Source organism: Bubalus kerabau, chromosome 5 (assembly GCF_029407905.1).
Source record: "Bubalus kerabau isolate K-KA32 ecotype Philippines breed swamp buffalo chromosome 5, PCC_UOA_SB_1v2, whole genome shotgun sequence".
Classification (NCBI taxonomy): Eukaryota; Metazoa; Chordata; class Mammalia; order Artiodactyla; family Bovidae; genus Bubalus; species Bubalus kerabau.
The window spans coordinates 121149173-121172633 of record NC_073628.1 but is presented as its reverse complement, the minus strand read 5'-3'; the positions used below and the strand labels follow the sequence as shown (position 1 = coordinate 121172633).

Below are 23461 nucleotides of genomic sequence, written 5' to 3'. Positions count from 1 at the left end.
TTATGCGACAAACACCACTAGATTTTAATATCAAACTTTTCATGGGAGAAAACTCCCATGGCTAGGTTTCCAACTGATAAAAGAATCTTGGTATCATTTTTAACTCAATCATTCCTAATTTTTTTATTCTCAATAATTTTAATTCAAAGGCTGCTAAGACTCTAAGTATCCTAAACTTTCCATCTTGTTCACAATGGTTGTTTCACTAAAGATAGGGTTTTAGGGCTCAGTTCTGTGAGAGAAAGGATAATGTGCTCTTCCCTACACAATTCAATTAAAATATTCAAGCTGCAACTCCTAAATTCCCAGGTCCATTCTTCCCTACTGAAGATTCTATAAGTCACACTTGCCATTTAAAAGAATAAGTACCAATGTTTTGGTCATCTTAAACCAAAAGATTATTCACCCCTTAAATCAATTCTTTCCTCAAGAAATAACATATATTTCCTGTTAGTTTATCAAAAAGATGCTTCTTTTAGTCTTAAGCAAGTTAAATTCTTTCCTCAGTAACTATGACTAAGTTTAGTATCATCTAATCCTTTCATTACTTCATAGGTACCGGGGCCTATGTTACCAGAAAAAAAACCACAGAGGAAAACCTGGCCAATTCAATAGCTCAAAGGAAAAAATACGACACACACATACACACACACACACATATATATACATTAGATGAAAGTATCACTGATATTTAACAATGTAATTGTGATGCTGAGTTTTTTGAACTGTTTCAGGCATATAAAATGACCTGAATTTTATAGATTTGAAATCAGAAGACTCTAGAAATACAGTATTACTAAGGACAAAACTCACATAGTTATTTTAAAGGGGCAAAAAGGCATCAGTGGTAGGCAGACTGCATAAGAATCACATGAGGAGACCTGTTAAAAAATTGGTAGGTGTTCAGCTGGCAAAGTTTGAATACAGTCTGTAGGTTAGATAATTGGATTATGTCAATATTAATTTCCTGATTAATAAAATATGAATCAAGAACAAAAACACTTCTGGGCACCACTGACAGAAATTTTACTCAGTAAGGGGCATGGCATCTGCATGCTTAAAAAAATTTTTGAAGTATTTCGATGCAGGCTGTGATCCACTGGTCAGGAGCACTGAAAAATGAGCAGTCAGGCAACAAAGCATGGTTCTCTTCTATTCATAAATGAAACAATATGAAATCCCAACAACTGCTGTGACACTGCCTCCACAGGAGTGTGAGTATTTTATAACTTGTAAGAAGGATTGTTTAGTCCCCATTCAATTCACTTAATATTTACTTAATGCTTTTAGTATGTTAGAGTAAGTTAATTTCTTACCTACTGTTGTCTGATAAATACATTCTTATAACATATATGATTACTCTAAATGGCATTCTAAAGGTATCTTACCTCTGCAAATGTTTGGAGCAGTTTGTTTATTTGAGCAAAGGCCTGTGGAAGAATACCATCATAATTTGACCTTGTACTGAAAGCATGTAGCAAACTTTCAGAATCCTGAAGCAGGAATTTCACTGTTGTAAAATCCACTGCTTTGTTAGCTGGTAACAGAAAATTAAGAAGGAAAAAATACGTAGGAATGAGTATACAACACAAAAATGTTTTTGGAAAATCAATCTAATAATAATTAAGAAATTTAAAGAGAGTACACATTTACATCTACAGGCTCCTAATTTATCTCTCTGGTGTAAAAAGCCATAATGAGACTTAGTTTTAGACAAAGTTCTTGGAGTTGATTCTGGCATTCTGTGAAGCTGGCCTTCCATATCTGTAAGTTTTCACATGTACAGTTTCCATCAACTATAGATCAAAAGTATTTGGGGGAAAAAAGTTCTATAATGTTCCAAATAGCAAAAGATGAATTTGCTGTGCACTGGCACCTATTTACAGAGCATTTACATTGTATTAGGTATTACAACTAATCTAGAGATGATTCAACGTATATAGGAAAATGTGTAAGTTATATACAAATACTATGCCATTTTATACAAGGGATTTGAGCATGGAGAATTCTGCTATCCTCAGGGGTCCTGGAACCAATTTCCTATGGATACTGAGACTATATTCAGATTCCAAAATTTCCCTCAAAATGGTCAACTTCAAAGTAAAAGTGAAATGCACAAGTTACTACATACAAAATACACAAATAACAAGGCCCTACTGTATAGCATAGGGAACTATATTCAATACCCTTCAATAAACCACAATGTAAAGAATATGCATATATATGTATCTGAATCATTATGCTGTATACCAGAAACTAACATGACATTGTAAATCAACTATACTCCAATTATACTTCAATTTTTAAAAATTAACAGTAAAATGAAAGAATGTTATACTCTTCAGAAGAGATAATCACCAAACAAATCTGAGTTAAACTACAGATTTTCAAAACTGAGGTTGTTTGTATACAGATTACTCTTGAGACACCACAGTGTTACATTTTGGTGGAAAGCACTTAAATTATATATAGTACCTTTCATAATCAACTCAGTTATCATGTAGTGATTTATCTTCAAATCCCATCACATGAAATAAAATACCAGATTTACTGAAAATGTGTTCTCTCTGGACACAATACAATTTCAGCGAAAAATAAACAACTTGGGTTAACAGTGAGCTATGGGCAAAAGAAGCTAATAGAATTTTTCCCCCTTAAATTAGCAAAGTGAGTTAATCTACAGGTAATAATTTAAAGATGCAACATTTTTGTCTCAAGGAACTAAACCTGCTTACATTAAATTCTCAAACCAATTAGGAGAAGTGGTGACAATAATTTCAAAGATTCAAAGTTATGAACAATGAAGTTAAACAGCTTTCTAATGTTACCAAAATTCAGAATAGAAAAAATTATCTCTATTATTAAGATAGAATACTGCATAACAGTTTTCAAAGGCATTTAAAATAACCACAGTGCAATGTGTTTCCTTTGTTTTCTTTTAGGTTCACAGCTTCAGAAATTCTATTTTATTCTGAAACACTGGCACTATGAGTTAAGAAAAATAGTTTTTCTGTATAACTTACATAACAAATATTTGCTTGTGAAATACTGAAAGGTTAAATGAAAATAAAAAGTGGATTTTCATAATTAATTACTCAATATTCTGAAATTCTGATCTAATGTGATGGTTACAGCCAGGTTTCTGGCTATCTTTTTATTAAGCAAACAGTGCATCTCCTTACAAAACACTTTCAGTTATTTTTAAAATCAAAGACTAGTTCAAATTCCTGTGGGAAAATTAGAGATAAGAGATGCTACAGAGGACAGAAAGGAGGTAAATCTCCTCAGAGGAGGCAGTTGGGCACAACTTCTTTTAATGGTGCTTCTCCAGTGTAGTCTGTTTGATAGGACTGAAATCCTTGAATTAATCATTTTATTTCATCTTAAAAGACTTCTTTACTAAAGATTAAGGCAAAAGTATAATGTCAATGATCAATTCAGTACTCAGACAAAGCATAAAAAAAATCTACATGGCTGAAATAATTTAATGTTTATATAAGCTCAATAAGTATTTAGGTTAAAATTAATACAGACAATGAAGTCAGAAAAAGCTACTACTCATTTTCTACATAATTTTCTATGAATTGATCTAAAGTGACATGCTTGATACAGTAAGTTAAACACACGTATAATTCAACAGCTGCAGATAGTATTAAAAGATCATAAACAGAATTATCTGTAATTTTTTCTAATTCAAAATTATTTTAGAGCAGAAGGCATTTTTATAATTCTATTACATATCATTCACAAGTCAGTAAACATTAGGCATCGGATTCTTCTAGATCAAAGATCAATAAATTATGATTACACAATAATCCTACAAATGAGTTTTTAACGAAAGGAGCAGTCATATCTCTTCACTTCTCTTGTCATTAGAGAAAAATAGAACTACTGACGACTATCTCTAAGTTCCATATAAGCACAAAAAAACTGCCCAGCCCTGGAAAACAGACAAATGGAAGATGGAAACTGGATATCCCATTTTTGAAACCAAGTCTTACTTAAGATCACACATGGTTTATGGACTTCATCTTTTGACAAAAGCAACAAAATTATGTCCCTAGTAAAAGATATGAACACTGTTTCCATGTTATCTTTTAAAATGCTTTGAAGACGTGTCCAATATGTCATTCCTTAATAATAAAACCCCTAATAAATATTTTCTAGTTAAAGGTCAAGGCCTGGAAAGTGTATTTTTTATTTTAAAGATCAGTAACTTTAAAAAAAAATATTAATGCAACATCTACTACATATATGTCATAAAGTATTGATTAGGAACTTTAAGTTCCCTGGGGAAATTTATAAAGATATAAAACATTTTCAGAGTTTACACTTCAGGAGAAAAGAGAAGTGGTATATCTGGCACAGAATGTTTTTTTTTATCTTAGCTGTTAGGAAGCTTAGTGCTAAAATCTGTGTTCAAGTACTGCAATAATTGTTTGCACATGTCTTATAGTAAAAATATCTCTTTGGTTTTTCTTCACTACCTGGCTCTTGTACCTTTCAGATCAAATCAGATCAGTCGCTCAGTCGTGTCTGACTCTTTGTGACCCCATGAATCGCAGCACGCCAGGCCTCCCTGACCATCATCAACTCCCGGAGTTCACTCAGACTCACGTCCATCGAGTCAGTGATGCCATCCAGCCATCTCATCCTCTGTCGTTCCCTTCTCCTCCTGCCCCCAATCCCTCCCAGCATCAGAGTCTTTTCCAATGAGTCAACTCTTCGCATGAGGTGGCCAAAGTACTGGAATTTCAGCTTTAGCATCATTCCTTCCAAAGAAATCCCAGGGCTGATCTCCTTCAGAATGGACTGGTTGGATCTCCTTGCAGTCCAAGGGACTCTCAAGAGTCTTCTCCAACACCACAGTTCAAAAGCATCAATTCTTCGGCGCTCAGCCTTCTTCACAGTCCAACTCTCACATCCATACATTTAAGCCTAACTTAAACTCTCTTGTACTCAGGTGGTCCTTTAAAGGCCCATCTATACTCAGTTGTTTTTAAAAAGTAGACAGGATATAACTAATACATAAAATAGATCACTTCATATGGAGTTTGAGAAAAGTCAAGAACTAACTGAACATCCTAATAATGGTTTATACTTTCCTTTTTAAAGGTACAGCAAAAGAAATGGAGTTGTTCACTCTGGACAAATCACTTACTCTCTCAAATCTAGTTTCCTTAATGATAAAACCCAGACTTTAATAATATTTATTTAGTCGCTAAGTCATGTTGGACTCTTTTGCGACCCCATAAACTGTAGCGCATAAATATGCTAGCAAAGTAATGCTCAAAATTCTCCAAGCCAGGCTTCAGCAATACATGAACCATGAACTTCCAGATGTTCAAGCTGGTTTTAGAAAAGGCAGAGGAACCAGAGATCAAATTGCTAACATCCACTGGATCATCGAAAAAGGAAGAGAGTTCCAGAAAAACATGTTTCTGCTTTATTGACCACGCCAAAGCCTTTGACTGTGCGGATCACAATAAACTGTGGAAAATTCTGAAAGAAATGGGAACACCAGACCACCTGACCTGCCTCTTGAGAAACCTGTATGCAGGTCAGGAAGCAACAGTTAGAACTGGACATGGAACAACAGGCTGGTTCCAAATAGGAAAAGGAGTACATCAAGGCTGTATATTGTCACCCTGCTTATTTAACTTATATGCAGAGTACATCATGAGAAACACTGGGCTGGAGGAAGCACAAGCTGGAATCAAGATTGCCGGGAGGAATATCAATAACCTCAGCTATGCAGATGATACCACCCTTATGCCAGAAAGTGAAGAACTAAAGAGCCTCTTGATGAAAGTGAAAGAGGAGAATGGAAAAAGTTGGCTTAAAGCTCAACTTTCAGAAAAGTAAGATCATGGCACCTGGTCCCATCACTTCATGGCAAATAGATGCGGAAACAGTGGAAACAGTGGCTGACTTTATTTTTTTAGGCTCCAAAATCACTGCAGATGGTGACTACAGCCATGAAATTAGAAGATGTTTACTCCTTGGAAGGAAAGTTATGAGCAACCTAGATAGCATATTCAAAAGCAGAGACATTACTTTGCCAACAAAGGTCCGTCTAGTCAAGGCTATGGTTTTTCCAGTAGTCATGTATGGATGTGAGAGTTGGACTTATATCTAAAGAAAGCTGAGCACTGAAGAATTGATGCTTTTGAACTGTGGTGTTGGAGAAGACTCTTGAGAGTCCCTTGGACTACAAGGAGATCCAACCAGTCCATCCTAAAGGAGATCAGTCCTGGATGTTCATTGGAAGGACTGCTGTTGAAGCTGAAACTCCAATACTTTGGCCACCTGATGTGAAGAGCTAACTTATCTGAAAAGACCCTGATGCTGAGAAAGATTAAGGGCAGGTGGAGAAGGGGATGACAGAGGATGAGATGGTTGGATGGCATCACTGACTCAATGGACATGAGTTTGGGTAGACTCCGGGAGTTGGTGATGGACAGGGAGGCCTGGCGTGCTGCAGTCCATGGGGTCGCAGAGTCGGACACGACTGAGTGACTGAACTGAACTGAAACTGTAGCCCACCATTAGATCAGTGCTTTAAACATCTTTTGCTTCCTGGCAGAAAAACTTTTTCTTTTTTAATCACACACGGAATCTCTCTACATAAATAAAAGAAAGCTTAATGGCTAAAGTTGGGGTTGAAGGCCAAAGGCACACTATTATCAGGCTCCCTATCAACCTTTCCACCCCTAATCTCTGGCAACTCCAGAAGCACTTCAAGAAGGTTCTGTGTGATACAGTTTAAGAACTACCAACTAAGTGGTTGATTCTAGTCTCTTGTGGTTCTAAAATTCATTATGCACCAAAGTCAAAGGATTCCTATTCCTTAACCATGTATTTTAAGTAGAAATCTTGATTAACTATTTGAACATCAAAAATGATACTATGAACAGTCACAATCTCTATGAACTCCATCCATTCATCTAGCTGCCATAAATTTCCTTAAGAAATTAAAAGTGTAAATGGTTAAGAACTAATTGAAAAATTTTTTATTAATTCATCTTCACATTCCATGGGATATATCTATTATTCTGACTTTAACACAACACTTCCAAAGACAAAATGAAAGATCCATACCTTTACGGACATTTTCATATAGACTCTCAATGGTTAAGAGCAAGTTCTTTTCCATAACTAATCCAAATACAGCCAACCAATGTTTTCTAAAGCACTGTAATAAATGTATTAGAGTCCATGGAGGTTTCACATACAGCATCTAGAGGAAAATAGCATTACTGATGTACTTATTATTCTATTATTTTAAAGTACCTATTTAGGAATTCCTACATAGATTTCTAGGCAAAACATAATTGAATTCTTCTTAAACTAAAAGATGTTTTATTAAAAGCCAGTCACAGTCTTAAAATGCCTATTTCACTGAAAACTACTTTTATAAAATTCACATTAGTAGTAATACTTATAGTTTCAGAAACTATGTGTGCCAAAAGAAAGCACAGTTTTAATCAGAAAAACTAGTTCTAGTCAGCAAAAGTTGTCATCTACCTTTCAACATGGTCATTTCTACAACAAAATCAATCTAATTTCCTAAAACTAGAGAAAAACATCTATACAGAAAAGAATTTTCAACTATAATTGACACTCGCTACACTCCTATAAAGACATGTTTATAAAGAAAACTCATCATTAAGTACTACAAGATGTCGTTACATCCTTTCTTCAATCATTCATATGCAATCACTTTATCAGACTCTATTATGAAATGTAATTTACGTCAACCTTCCTAGAATCTGATCATTTTTCAACATCTTGGTTTAACACTTGATAGTATAATCAAGCCACACTGACAAATATTAGAATCTCACTGAATATCTGGGATAGATGCAATTGATAGGGAATAAACTTTCTCCTAATGATAAATGTGAATAGCAAACAAACATTAAACTAAGAAGGCCACTATTTCCAAATGTGATGTTTACTTATTACAGAAGAGATGTGAATCTAAAGAAAATTCAAAATATTTTACTAACACCAAATTTACACTCTGATTCTCAAACTTGTATCACATAAGCCACAATATAGACATTTTGACTCAAATAAATTAAAAATGAGACATTTTCTTTCAATTTAAGCTCCATGGAGGAAATGTGTCTAACAGATGGTAGACACCCAATAAATATTTGTTCACTGAAAAAATGAATGATAAAAAATAGTCCTAATCTTTAGGAAATGTCCATCAGTTAGTTTTTAAAGTTATTCCAAAAACTTCAAGAAAAATATTAATGTGATATCAATTATTACAATAAAACATATATTTTATACAAATAGTATCTCTTAAAATAAGGCAACAAATCTTTAGCAATAAAAAAGAAACCTTTAACTAAGCGTTCAAATAATCACCTCCATCCAGAGGTTTCCAAAAGCAATTTTCATTTCTGTTTCTAATATGGAAGATAAAGCTGTTCCAAGAGATCTTTCGAGATCAGATACAATGTTTTCAAGTAGAAGGGGTAGTCCAGAGTTTGTAGATTGTTCCTCATAGCTCTCTTCCAAAGGTGTTGTTTCTTCAAAACAAATAGTTACAAGCTTTATTTAGGACATTAATAGTAAATATTTTACATATATAATTAGTATTTGTTCATAAATAATAAATATTTAATGGATATAATTAGTATTTGAATCTAGAGAACTAATGAATATTTTTAAAACAAGATTTAGGGGAGTTCACTGGTGGGCTACTGGTTAGGATCCAGGCTTTCACTTGCCCTGGCCCTGGTTCAATCCCTGTTCGGAGAACTCTTGCAAGCCATGTGGCATGGCCAAAACAAATAAATAAAGAGTATTTAGAAATATTTAGTATAGCTGTTTTTAGATGCAATACATATTACATTAGTAAATGCTTTATCTTTTTGACAAAAGGCAATGAAATGTTTTTACTAAAATAGAAATGTGAAAGAAAAAAAAATTTGAGAAATGTGTATATTTTAACCTTTCATTATTTAAAAAAATTAAAAATTAAAACAATTCTTTGCATCTCTTAATATTTATAATAGAAAACCAAGACCTATGGATCAAAATGTGTTTACTTCCAAAAATCATAAACATAACTCACATCAATAAATTGTCTTGAAAAGACTAGAATCTCTGATTTAACTACCTATACACCTTCACCTTCTAATATTAGTTTTGATTATTTTCATTTATATTATTTCGTTATAATTACTATTTTGACACTTGCAAACAACAGCAATTTTTTATGGCAAAATTCAAAATATTAAGGGGATTACCTCTATGATTATGAAGTAAAAATTTTAAATGTCAGTAATACAATGAGCAAATCAAAAGCATATTTCCCTTGAAAAACTATAAAGAAGAATATTCTGTAACTGCCTCTAAAGGCCATTTAGAATATTATGACAAAGGAAATTTTATTACCAAAAAGGTCAAATAAGCACCAAATAAGTAGCATATATTCAAATGAATATATGAAGCATATACATATGCTATTAAAAACTTCAATAATTATTTTTCCCTCAGAAGGAAATGGTGAGATATGTTTTTAAATAATGTGTATATTAGTTTAAATTTAAAAACATTACCACTAGAGTCCAAGTCTCTCTATTACTGTTTTACTATGTTAATAGAAAGTTATGAATATGAAAGTGATTTTAAGAATAAACTATTTTCTCAACCTCAAATGGATATTTCTTATAGCTACTATTAATTTAAAAGGTATCCTCTGTGAAGGAAAAAAATAGGATTCACATGGTGATTACAAATATATAAAAATGTATATGAGTGTACAGACAAAACTACAAATTAATTTGTAACAGTATATATAGAAGGCAATAATGTATGCTTTTTCTTGGATCACCATTATAATATTCATTCATTTCTACCATTTATGTGCCAGCAAATATTCCAAACAATGTTTCTTTAAATGTACAAAATAAAAATCTACTATTAATTCCAACTGTTGTCAATATTCTTAGTACACAAAATAAGATTTACTTCTAATTATTTGTAGTAAGAATACTACCTGCTTTCAATTGTTGTTTAGATATACAAGGCTGATGACATACATCTGTGTTCAGAGATAAGTTTAATAACTCTGTACTCAATTCTTCTTTACTGAATGACTTCACACCACTTATTAGGCCTTTGTTTCTTAAATTTCTATCATCCCTAGGTTGGATTAGGAGGAAAAAATATTTTATAAAAAATAAGACAAATCATATGGCAACTAAAATCACATGGAGTCTAATCAGAGGTTTGTGCTTCTCAGTACATATATAATAAAGGATAATATTTTAATGCAGAAGATAAATTATCATACACTAGAGGCATATCATCTTAGCTTTTGAGAATAATTATTATTGCTACATATTGAATGTTTTCCTGGTATCAGGAACTATGCTAAGCACTTTATATATATCAATCCATTTAATTCCCACAACAAACTTCTTAGGTAGGAGCGGTACTAATTTTTATCCCCATTTCACACATGAGAAACTGAAGTATAAAAAGGTTAAGTAACTTGTCTATTAAGTAAATAGATGGGGAAACAGTGGAAACAGTGTCAGACTTTATTTTTGGGGGCTCCAAAATCACTGCAGATGGTGACTGCAGCCATGAAATTAAAAGACGCTTACTCCTTGGAAGGACAGTTATGCCCAACCTAGATAGTACATTGAAAAGCAGAGATATTACTTTGCCAACAAAGGTCCGTCTAGTCAAGGCTATGGTTTTTCCAGTGGTCATGTATGGATGTGAAGAAAGCTGAGCACCGAAGAATTGATGTTTTTGAACTGTGGTGTTGGGTCCCTTGGACTGCAAGGAGATCCAACCAGTCCATCCTAAAGGAGATCAGTCCTGGGTGTTCATTGGAAGGACTGATGCTGAAGCTGAAACTCCAATACTTTGGCCACCTGATGCAAAGAGCTGACTCACTGGAAAAGACCCTGATGCTGGGAAAGATTGAGGGCAGGAGGAGAAGGGGACGACAGAGGATGAGATGGTTGGATAGCATCACCGACTCAATGGACATGAGTTTGGGTGGACTCCGGGAGTTGGTGATGGACAGGGAGGCCTGGCGTGCTGCGGTTCATGGGGTTGCAAAGAGTCGGACATGACTGAGCAACTGAACTGATGATTGAAGACAAATGATGTGAATTTGCTATATGCTGTAAGAAGCCAGGATGATTAGAAATAGTGGATAAGACCAGTTTACGTGCCTACAGAGAAAGTCAAGAACATTAATAAATGGAAAGAGATTTAAGGGCTTCAGTGCAGAACTGACATCAGATCTGTGTTTACCAAACTGTTGTTCTTGAGACTAGCAGGTTTCCAGCTTCTGTTAATGACAAAATAGCTTGGTCAGACTAACTTCCCATAGACAGAATTAGAAAATCTAGACTAAAAACAACAAAAAAGGCAAAATCTATTTGAAGGCACTAAAGAGCAATAAAATGAAGGTAGAAGGTGGAGGGGAATGTACACTCAAGACACAGACACTGCAAAGGTTAAGAGCACACTTTTCTATCTTTTTGCTTGAGGGCATTCCCCAACTCATCAATGCTTTCAGGAAGAAAGTCAGAGCCTTTGCGGCTTGAAATGTCAGAAGGCAATGTTAGGTAGCTCGGGCCAAAACATATGGACAGTTAAGGGGAAACTGAAGAAGGGAGGAAATCACAGAGTTGAGTCTTAAAATCTGCATATAAATTCAACCCAGAAAAAAAGCAATATACTTCCAAGAGACATGGCAATCAATAGAACCAGACTCAAATATGACACAGACATTGAAGCTATCTGACAGGAAATTTTAAAGAATTTAGATTGTGTTAAAGGCTCTAATGGAAAAGGTGAATGCATGCGTGCTAAGTCTCTTCAGTCGTGTCCGACTCTTTGTCACCTTACGCACTGTAGCCCACCAGGCTCCTCTGTCCATGGGACTCTCCAGGCAAGAATAGTGGAGCAGGTTGCCAAGCCCTTCTTCAAGGGATCTTCCCCACCCAGGGATCGAACCCACATCTCTTGAAGCTCTTGCTTTGGCATGCGGGTTCTTTACCATTAGTGCCACCTGGGAAGCCCAACAGAAAAGGTGAACAGCATGTAAAACCAGACAGAAATTAAAAATGCCTTCAACAAGCTCCTCAGTAGACTCAACACTGAGTCTACTGGAAAGACCAAACATTAAGACAGGTCAAAAGAAATTATCCAAACTGAAACAAAAGGGAAGAAAATGTTAAAAAAAATATATATAAGAGCTGTTGGACAATATCAAATAGTCAAATATATAGGCATGTATTAGTTGTCTATTGGGTGTGTAACTCTTTATCCCCAAAACTTAGTAGTGTGAAAAAAACATTTTATTATCTCAAACAGTTTCTAAAAGTGAGGAATCTGTGAGCAGCTTGACTGACTGATTCTGGCTCAGGGTATCTCACAAAGTTGAAGCATACTATTCCCCAGTGTCACCTCATGATTTAATTGGTGCTCATTTATGTAGCTATTGGTAGGGCTTAGCCCTTCACTGGCTTTTGGCTTGCAGCTTCAGTTTCTTACCACGTGGGCATCTCCACAGAGCTATTCACAGCATGGAGTTTGCTTCCCCAGAACAACTGATCTAAGAGAAAGAAACAAGAGTGTGCCCAAAAAGGAAGTGCCAATCTTTCATAAATTAATCTTAGAAGTGATATACCATCACTTCTGATGCATGCTATCTGTCACACAGATGATCAACCCTGGTACAACGTAGGAGAGGACTACACGAGGGAATTAATACTAAGAGGAACAGGAATCCCCTGGTGGTCCAGTGGTGAGGACTCTGCACTTCCATTGCAGAGGGCCTGGGTTTGATTCCTGACTGGGTAACTAAGGTCCTGCAAGTGGTACAGTGCAGCCAAGAAACAAAAACAAAAAGATACGAAGAGGCAAGGAATCACTGGAATCATCTTGGAGGCTGACTACTACAATGTATTAATAATTCTGTAATACCAGAAGGAGAAAAGAGGGAATAGGGCAGAAGGAATATTAAATATTTAAAGAAATAATGGCTTAGAATTTTCCAAAACTAAAAAATGAACACCAAACCACAGATCCAAGAAGCTCAGAGAACATCAGGCAGGATAATTTCCTCTCCTCTACCACAAGCATACAGGTTTCCCAGGTGGCTCAGTGGTAAAGAATCCACCTGTCAATGCAGGAGACACAGGTTCAATCCCTGGGTTGGGAGGATACCCTGGAGGAGGAAATGGCAACTCACTCCAGTATTCTTGCCTGGAAAATCCCATGGACAGAGGAACCAGGCAAGCTACAATCCATGGTGTCACGAGGGGCTGGACATGTCTGAGCAACTGAGCATGCATGCTTGGATCACAAACATATACACAAACACGTGGTACATCTGCTGCTGCTGCTGCTGCGTCACTTCAGTCGTGTCCAACTCTGTGCAACCCCACAGACGGCAGCCCACCACGCTCCCCTATCCCTGGGATTCTCCAGGCAAGAACACTGGAGTGGGTACATCTGCTAAAGAATGCTAAAAACAAACTGCTAAAAAAAAAAAAAGACAAAAAATCTTGAAAGCAATGAGAGGGGGGGAAAAAAGACCAAAAGAACATTACACACAGAGGAAGAAAATATTTATAGCAGACTTCTAATCAGAAATCAAAGAAGTTAGAAGAAAATGCAGTGATACCCTTAAAATACTTAAAGAAACAGAAAAACAAATCAACCAGGAATTGCATATCCAGTAAAAATATACTTCAGAAATAAATGAGAAATAAACACACTATCAAACAAAATCAGAAAATTCACTGCCAACATACTCACATATGTCAAAGTTGTTTAGGCAAAAGGAATATGACCAGAAATCTGGCACCAGACAGAAACTTGGATTCAAAAAAAGAAATAAAGAATGCTAAAAATGGAATGCAAGATAAAAACATTCACTTTCTTATTTTTAATTCCTTTAAATGACAAATGAGTGAAGCAAAAACATTACAAAGTACTGTGCTATTGTTTCTGTAAAAGTAAAATATGTAATAATGATAGCAAAATGGATGGGGGGAGAAATTCAAAGCATATTAAAATACTTATACTACACATGAAGCAACATAGTGTTATTTAAAGACAGACTTTGATCAAGTAAAGATGTATATTATAAACACTAAGGCAACCATTATAAAGTTTTTTTCAAAAAGGTACAAAGTCAATAATGGAGATAAAATGGCACCATAGTTAATCCAAGGGGGGAAAAAAAAAAGAAAAAGGAAAAGGAAGAAAAGAATAGCTGAACAAATAAAAAATAATTAGCAAAATGGTAGATTCTGATCCAACCAATTAAATGTGAATAGTAGAAATTCATGAGACAGAAATTGTCAGAATGGAAAAAAGAAAAGTATCAATTATATGCTATCTACAAAATACTTTAATATAAAGATATAGATAGGTTAAAAGTAAATGGATGAACAATATATATATTATAAATACAAAGCAAACAACACTGGAATAGTAATATTAATATTAAACAAAGGAAACTTCAGAATCAGGAATATTATCAGGAACAAAGACAGTGATTAGATAATGAGAAAGGTGTCAATTCTCCAAGAAGACTATCCTAAATGTGTATGCCTCTGACAACAGAGCTTCATAATTCATGAAGTAAAACAAACAGAATGGAAAGGAGAAGCAAACAAATAAATTACAGCTGGGAAATTTAAGACTCCTCTCTCAGTAATCATAAAATAAGTAGACAGATTATTAATACTAAAGTTACAAAAGACCTAAACAACACTATCAACAAACTTGGCCTATATGAAATTTATAGAATACTCGACCCGCAAGAGCAGAATAAATTCTTCTTAAGAGCACATAAAACATTCACCAAGAGTTTATTCATGGGCATAAAACCACATTTAACAAATTTAAAGGAATAGAAATCATATAAACTATGTTCTCAAGTCATATAACAGAATTAAAGTATAATCAATAACAAGAAGATAACTGGAAAATTTGCAAATATTTGGAGTTAACTGCACCAAATATCTAAAAAAACCTGTGGGTCAAAGGAAATCATGAGGGAAATTATAAAACATTATTTTCTTTAATTTATTTTTTGGCTGCACCACGGCTTGCAGGATTAGCTCCCCTACAAGGGATCAAACCCCAGCCCCAACAGGGAAAGCACTGAGTCTTAACCACTAGACCGGACCACCAGGAATTCAAATTATAAAGCATATTAAATTGAATTTAAAAAAAATGTATCAAAATTTGTGAAACGCAGCTAAGGCAGTGCTTAAAGGAAAATTTAGAGGAGTCTCAAATAAATTATCTTAGCTTCCACCTTAAGAAACTAGAAAAAGGGCACAAAACGGGCATAAGCACATTTTCTAGGATAATGGAAGTGTTCTATGTATCAAGAGGGATGTGGGGCTACAACCAGAGTATCCATTGTCACACTGTGTAGTTAAGATTTGGCCATTTTAACATCATACAGCTTCCCTCAATATAAAAAGAACTGTATCATATTGTAAGACAGGGAGTAGATGGAAATAATAAGGTAATAGAACTGGAGAAGGCAATGGCACCCCACTCCAGTACTCTTGCCTGGAAAATCCCATGGATGGAGGAGTCTGGTAGGCTTCAGTCCATGGGGTCGCTGAGTTGGACAAGACTGAGCGACTTCACTTTCACTTTTCACTTTCATGCATCGGAGAAGGAAATGGCAACCCACTCCAGTGTTCTTGCCTGGAGAATCCCAGGGATGACGGAGCCTGGTGGGCTGCCGTCTATGGGGTTGCACAGAGTCGGACACGACTGACGTGACTTAGCAGCAGAACTGTAGAAACTTGATAATTATTGTAGCTGGGTACTTAGGAGTTTATTAACTCTTCTTCACTTTGAATGTTGTTGAAATTCTTCATAACAAAACTTTTAAAAAGTTAAAAATACCATTATTATTTTTTTGAAAAATAAATGAAGGAGAATATGGAAGTAGAGAGCATAATGGATCTTAGAGAAGAAAAGGAAGAGGAAAAATAACATCACTTGACATAGGATGGTGGCAGAGTAGGTAAAGAAAAGAAGACCACACAAGACCTGCTATTTGCCTGACTAAAGATTATAAAGGAAAGGCAGAAATAAAAAAATGTCTCCAAGGTTTCTGGCTTTAGCAAAATGGGTAGAAGATGGCCTTTTTTTATTCAAATGGAGAACAGTTTAGAAGGAAAGATTAGGAGTTAATTTTTGGAGAGGGCAGGTTTCAGATGTCTATGAGACATCCAAACAGATATCAAATAAGTAGATGAATATATTAGTCTAGAGTTTAGAAGAGAGATGTGGACTGGAAATACTAACTGGACGTTGCTGGCACATACTTAAGATTAAAAATGTGAGTAAAGCACTTAGAATGAGATATAGTATGTAGTATTTATAGACGGTTTCTCCTATCACTGCCATTATTAATATTAATGTTAATCATCTCATCATCCCTTAAAGTAGTAAAAATATATCCTCACATTAAGTATGTCTGACTTACACAGTAAGTATGATTATCACACTTAACAGGGAAAAAACAAAAAGGCTTGTCTGGAACATGACAATGCCAGAGGTAAAAGTTTGACCACAAACTTTCATTTCATTAAAAACTGTTAACATCTGTTCATTCCAGAACAGTGACTGCAGAAATAATGGAGAATTGATTAAATCTCACCAATTTAATTTTCATTCTAAGTGGAACAAAAAAATAACAATTCTCTCTCAAATTTAGCTTATCTCAAATTCAAAACGATTAACATATTACTAAATCTATTTCAGCCTTCAACAAACTCCAGGATGATATATTATGTCCTAGATTAATAGGACATATGAAGGTAGAGATAGAAATCTGTTTCTTTTAAAATAAAAAAAAACAACTTTATCTTTGAACACAGCTAAAATGATAATTGGCAAGCCTCTTACCAGAAAAATCTAAAAGCTATTCATTTCCATAATCACTTCATTTCAGAGAATTTTGGCATGATCATGAAACTATAAAAACTCCATTCTGAAGTAAATACAATTCAGACTAAAACTACAAATTAAAATTGCTCTTATCAGTTCCTATAGAGCCTTTTCTCATACATGATAAATACAATTTGGCAAATAAAATTTGCTACTTTTACCTTAGAACTAACTTATTAATATATTAGTTGGGAATGGAGGAATGGAATGGAATGAGGACAGAAGGAGGAAAAACTCTTACTGAGATAATTTTATGTATGAGGCACTCTTCCAAGTCATATATGCATACTTTTTCTGATTAAATACTCACAATAGCCTCATAAATGCAGGTATTATTATTCTCCCTATGCTTCACACATAAGGAAACACATAAAGAAACATTAAGCAGCTTTCCAAGGTCACAAAGCTGGTAAGTGGTAGACCCAGAATTTCAACTCTAACTCTGTTACAGGCACTCAGGATATAACTGCAACATACATTAGCCTTTCCCAACAAATAAATTAACCCTCCTGCCTCATGACCAAAATGTAGATTTTCATTTCTAACTATTTTATTGGGATGTTAAATTGACTCTCCCTTGCTTTTTCAAAAGTTTTCTGAATATCATATAACTTAAGTTGAAATGAAACTTCATGAGATTCAAATCTCATTCCTCTATAGTTTGCACATTATAAGAATGTGAGATATAACTGAATATATTTACTGGGAGATTTAGAATATTATATATGTTTTTGATCCTTGGTATGGTCATTATAGTATGATTTTTAAAAATTCTTTAATAGAAATTGCTATTTTAAAAAAAAGAGTAAAATGATTATGAAACTCACGTGCACAAAATAACAAGAGAACAAGGGAATAGTTCTTGGTACTGAAGACAGCATTTTAATACACGATCATCATTGTTCTCATCACTCAATCCATCTGTGAATTTAGCAAAAGCAACAATCAATAAGCACACTCAAAATCTGGGAACTGTATAAACAATTTAGGCCATATTTACAAATTGAATCATCTAAAACAAAGAAAACTTTTTAATAAGAGGAGGAAGATAAAACACAACAAAAACAATGACCTGAAAATTCTGGATCTAGAATTCATATATTTATGGGTTTAATTAACTGATAGTTTATTAAATTGATAGTTTACTAAAACAGAAGAGAATATGCCTATTAATAAACCCGAAGGAAAGAAATGTGATCAGTAGGTTAAAATGCCATACTAGAAACCAAAAGCTATGAATTCTAGTCTCAGTTCAGTCACTTAAGAGATTATAAGCAAATTATATGATTATATTTTGTTTCATATTAACTTAAAAGAGGTCAGTAAAATAATGAGCAATTGTTCTACCAGCAACAGAACCACTTTCATGTGTCTGCTTTTTCTTAACCTCTAAGCAATAACATTTAGAGAGAGATGTACAGAAGAAGACAACATGGGCACTAGGAAGAGAATACAAAAAGTAATTTCTAACAAATGTTAGTATGTAGCTGATATAGTGTCCCCTGGTATTCTCCAAGTCTTAAAGCATGTAATAAGTTGTGTGTGTGTATGTGTGTGTATGAAAAGAATGTAATATGTAGAAAGAGGACTAAAGATATCATTTTTATAAGTCCTTACACTACCTGCCTCAGAAATCCCTGGGGTACTTATTAATAATATAGAAAGAAGCACCACACCCCAGACCCATTTATGGATAATAATCTTTGAAGCCTGGATCCAAAGACTGATCTAAGCCCTTGGCAAGTCTCTTACACACTAAAAGTAAAGATATGCTGGCCAGTGAGCCTTAACTTTTTTCCCAGATTATAACCTTTTTCTCCCCTCAACTTTTAGCCTATATCACTGAGTCCTCTAAACTTTCAAATTAGAAAACTCATTCACACATGCAATAAACATTTTTCTAAGGTCTAAGCTGCACCAGGTCCCTATGCTTGTCAAAAGACAAGCTCTTTGGGGCCTCATGATCTCTTGACGAAGTCTAGACAAAACTCAACTGATCTCATAGCATGAACCTGAGAGACATATGATTCAGTTCTTTAATCAGACAACCAATAAGCCAGACAGACATATATTACAACAGCCAATTTTCCTGCTTTTAGCTCACAAAGTAAATATCACAATAATGCAAAATAGGCAGCTCAAAATCAGTGGTTAACTTTAGCAACTCAATTTGACCAATCAAAGGAGGTTTAGAGCATACAGTAAGTACACTGCTCTAAAGGTATCAAAGTTCATGATTACTTGTTCTGTCACTTTTTTCTAGAATACACAGGCCCAGAAGGTATACCTAAAATTATAAGAATATTCATAAAGATTTTTACCAACAAATATTTTTGAGTACTTGCTCAGGAACTGTTCAAAAATGAACAAAGACACTGGAAACTGATAACCTGGGTTTGAATTCTTGCTTTCCCACTTACTGGACATGCAATAATGGGCAAATTGCTTAACTGTATAAATTACAGTTAATATGATATTTAGCATAGTAATAGAATTAAAGCTTCTCAACAGCGGGCTTTGTATGTCTCATTCACTGCTGCAGCCTCAACAGTTAGAACAGTGTCTAATACAAATATCCTGCAAGTAATGATTCAACAAAAATGTAACGAAAGAAAATATAAAAATGATGGAACAAATGTCTGGTGTAGCAGGTATCAGATAACCTCATTTTTACCTAAAAATAAAAATAAATAATTATAGAAAATCTGAAAAATTCCGAAAATATAAAGAAAACTAAAATATCTCATAATTTCATCAGCTCAGTATATCTCTAAGTATATATGCACAATCTAAGGAACTTGGGATTGTAATCTATACTCTTTTAAATCCTATTTTTGGTTTTTTGCAAGTTAAAATGAGTTCATTAGTGTCAGCGATCAATGCAAAGAAATAGAGGAAAACAAGAGAATGGGAAAGACTAAAGATCTCGTCAAGAAAATTAGATACCAAGGGAACATTTCATGCAAAGATGGGGTCAAAAAAGGACAGAAATGGAAGCAGAAGATATTAAGAAGATGTGGCAAGAATACACAGAACTGTACAAAAAAGATCTTCACAACCCAGATAATTACGATGGTGTGATCACTCACCTAGAGCCAGACATCCAAGTGGGCCTTATCACTATGAACAAAGCTAGTGGAGGTGATGGAACTCCAGTTGAGCTATTTCAAATCCTGAAAGATGATGCTGTGAAAGTGCTGCACTCAATATACCAGCAAATTTGGAAAACTCAGCAGTGGCCACAGGACTGGAAAAGGTCAGTTTTCATTCCAATCCCAAGGAAAGGCACTGCCAAAGAATGCTCAAACTACCCCACAATTGCACTCATCTCACATGCTAGTAAAGTAATGCTCAAAATTCTCCAAGCCAGGCTTCAGCAATACATGAACCGTGAACTTCCAGATGTTCAAGCTGGTTTTAGAAAAGGCAGAGGAACCAGAGATCAAATTGCCAACATCTGCTGGAGCATTGAAAAAGCAAGAGTTCCAGAAAAACATCTATTTCTGCTTTACTGACTATGCCAAAGCCTTTGACTGCATGGATAACAATAAACTGTGGAAAATTCTGAAAGAGACGGAATACCAGACCACTTGACCTGCCTCTTTAGAAATCTGTATGCAGATCAGGAAGCAACAGTTCGAACTGGACATGGAACAACAGACTGGTTCCAAATAGGAAAAGGAGAACATCAAGGCTGCATATTGTCACCCTGCTTATTTAACTTATATATGCAGAGTAGGGATTGGGGGCAAGAGGAGAAGGGGACGACAGAGGATGAGATGGCTGGATGGCATCACCGACTCGACAGACGTGAGTTTGAGTGAACTCCAGAAGTTGGTGATGGACAGGGAGGCCTGGTGTGCTGCGATTCATAGGGTCGCAGAGTTGGACACGACTGAGCGACTGAACTGAACTGAACTGATGCAGAGTACATCATGAGAATCGCTGGGCTGGAAGAATCACAAGCTGGAATCAAGACTGCCAGGAGAAATATTAATAACCTCAGCTATGCAGATGATACCACCCTTATGGCAGAAAGTGAAGAAGAACTACAGAGCCTCTTGATGAAAGTGAAAGAGGAGAGTGAAAACGTTGGCTTAAAGCTCAACATTCAGAAAACGAAGATCATGGCATCCAGTCCCATCACTTCATGGCAAATAGATGTGGAAACAGTGGCTGACTTTATTTTTCTGGGCTCCAAAATCAGCACAGATGGTGACTGCAGCCTTGAAATTAAAAGACACTTACTCCTTGGAAGGAACATTATGACCAACCTAGACAGCATATTAAAAAGCAGAGACGTTCCTTTGCCAACAAAGGTCCATCTAGTCAAGGCTATGGTTTTTCCAGTGGTCATGTATGAATGTGAGAGTTGGACTATAAAGAAAGCTGAGTGCCGAAGAATTGATACTTTTGAACTGTGGTGTTGGAGAAGACTCTTGAGAGTCCCTTGGACTGCAGGAGATCCAACAAGTCCATCCTAAAGGAGATCAGTCCTGGGTGTTCATTGGAAGGACTGCTGTTGAAGCTGAAACTCCAATACTTTGGCCACCTGATGAAAAGAGCTGATTCATTGAAAAGACCCTGATGCTGGGAAAGATTGAGGGCAGGAGAAGAAGGGGACAACAGAGGATGAGATGGTTGGATGGCATCACTGACTCAACGGACATGGGTCTGGGTGGTCTCCGGGAGTTGGTGATGGACAGGGAGGCCTGGCATGCTGCGGTTCATGGTGTCACAAAGAGTCGGACACGACTGAGTGACTGAACTGAACTAACCCAATAGGACCGATATTCTAACTAAACAGGGGAAATCTGGAACCAGACATGGGGAGAGAGAAGAGGATATGAAGAGACATAAGGAGAAAATGGCCATTTACAAGCCAAGAAAGCAGTCTGGAACAGATGTTTCTCTGATAGATGTCAGAAGGAAATAATCCTGCTAACACCCTGATTCTAGACTTCCAGTCTTCAGAACTGTGAGACAAATTTCTGGATGGTTTTTGGTATTACTTTTTAGCTTACATATATAAGTGACACATGATATTTGTCTTTCTTTGCCTGAATTAATCTAAGAAATTTAGGATTGTAGTGCATATTCTTTTAAATATTATTCTGTTTAATATTACATGATTAACATTTTTCAAAATTAGTATTCTCTCATTTGGCTACAGGCTTATAAGTAACATCTCCAACTGTCAGACTGTTTCCAATTTTTCGCTGTATAAATCATGCTGTGATGAACACTAATTATATAAATCACTGATCTCTGATAATTTCTTTAGAATAATTGCAAGAAAGACAAATCATCTCTTTAGGCTTTGTATAAACACTGATAAATTACTCTCTGAAAAGTTACTAAGTCATATTCCCTATGCACTGAGTGCTGTGTTCCTATCAAGTGCTGGGAAGAAGTATCATTCTAAATTTAGGAGCAATAAAAATAAAAAAGGAAAATGCAAAAAATATAAACTAAAAATTTTTACACATAAGCAGTTAACAATATTTAAAACAGCAAACAGGGAAATATTTACTTTGAACAAAAAAGGCTGACTAGATGTATTTCTTCTTTTGTGAATTACCTATTAATAATCTTTGTCCATTAGGGAAATTTAGTTTTTCTAAACCATCTGTATAACTTTCTCATGTAAGAGGACTCAAAAGACTTATCACCTATTCCAAACATTAAACCATTAAACACTTTAATACAATTAGCTCAACCAATCTTCAGACCATATTTTCAGCCGGGGGTCATTTCCCCCCATTTTATTTACTCAGTTTCCTCACCTTTAACTTTCTCCAGGTCAGATCAAAAAACTCAGGTCAATCAGATTTCAAATCCTATTCTCATCGTAATGCATACTACATCAAATAAGTACAATTTTGAAAAGAGTAAGGACAACACTAAAATTATGTTCAACTAAGTCTATTTATTAATAACATAGACTATTTTCATTCAATTTGTGGCATTTTTCTTTTTTTAGTGGAAAATTCCTGTCTAAAAAAAAATACAGTTATAATACTCAATGATTACATAAAACAAAATAATACATCTATATACGCAATTATTAGAGTTAGTGGCAAATGTACTCAACAGATGTAAAGCATAATTAAAGACTGTTTTGTTCTTGCTTTTCTCCAAACAAGTATTTTAATTTTATTCAAAAATCCTGAATTAAATTTTTTATAAGTTTCAATTCATCATTAGAATATAAAATATAATTTTACTATGATAAAAATGACTAAGGATATTTCTAAAGGAGATCATAAAATCATTATCAACAGAATAAATATATTAAGTGCATTAGATTTTATATAAACAATGTTTCAAACAATCACTTTGACAGATAACAATGATATATAAAGGATTTATCTGACAAAGACAATTACACAAATAATCTATAAAGACTAACCTACAACCTTGTAACTGAAAGCACAATTTAGCAAAATTAAGACCAGATAGTATCAAATTGAAG

At 34.9% G+C, this 23461-nt stretch overlaps 1 protein-coding gene across 9 annotated transcripts in view; it reads right to left on the bottom strand.

Moving 5' to 3' along the window:
• SWT1 (SWT1 RNA endoribonuclease homolog) overlaps nucleotides 1-23461 on the bottom strand; it is a 112538-nt gene that overhangs the window by 57570 nt on the left and 31507 nt on the right. For all 9 annotated transcript variants that reach the window (XM_055582938.1, XM_055582934.1, XM_055582941.1 and 6 more), the window contains 5 exons: nucleotides 17814-17907; nucleotides 10022-10167; nucleotides 8383-8546; nucleotides 7102-7240; nucleotides 1389-1537 (listed from right to left, as the gene is read on the bottom strand). In XM_055582938.1, the coding sequence (XP_055438913.1) occupies nucleotides 1389-1537; nucleotides 7102-7240; nucleotides 8383-8546; nucleotides 10022-10167; nucleotides 17814-17907 (692 nt within the window). The remainder of the gene's footprint in view (nucleotides 1-1388; nucleotides 1538-7101; nucleotides 7241-8382; nucleotides 8547-10021; nucleotides 10168-17813; nucleotides 17908-23461) is intronic.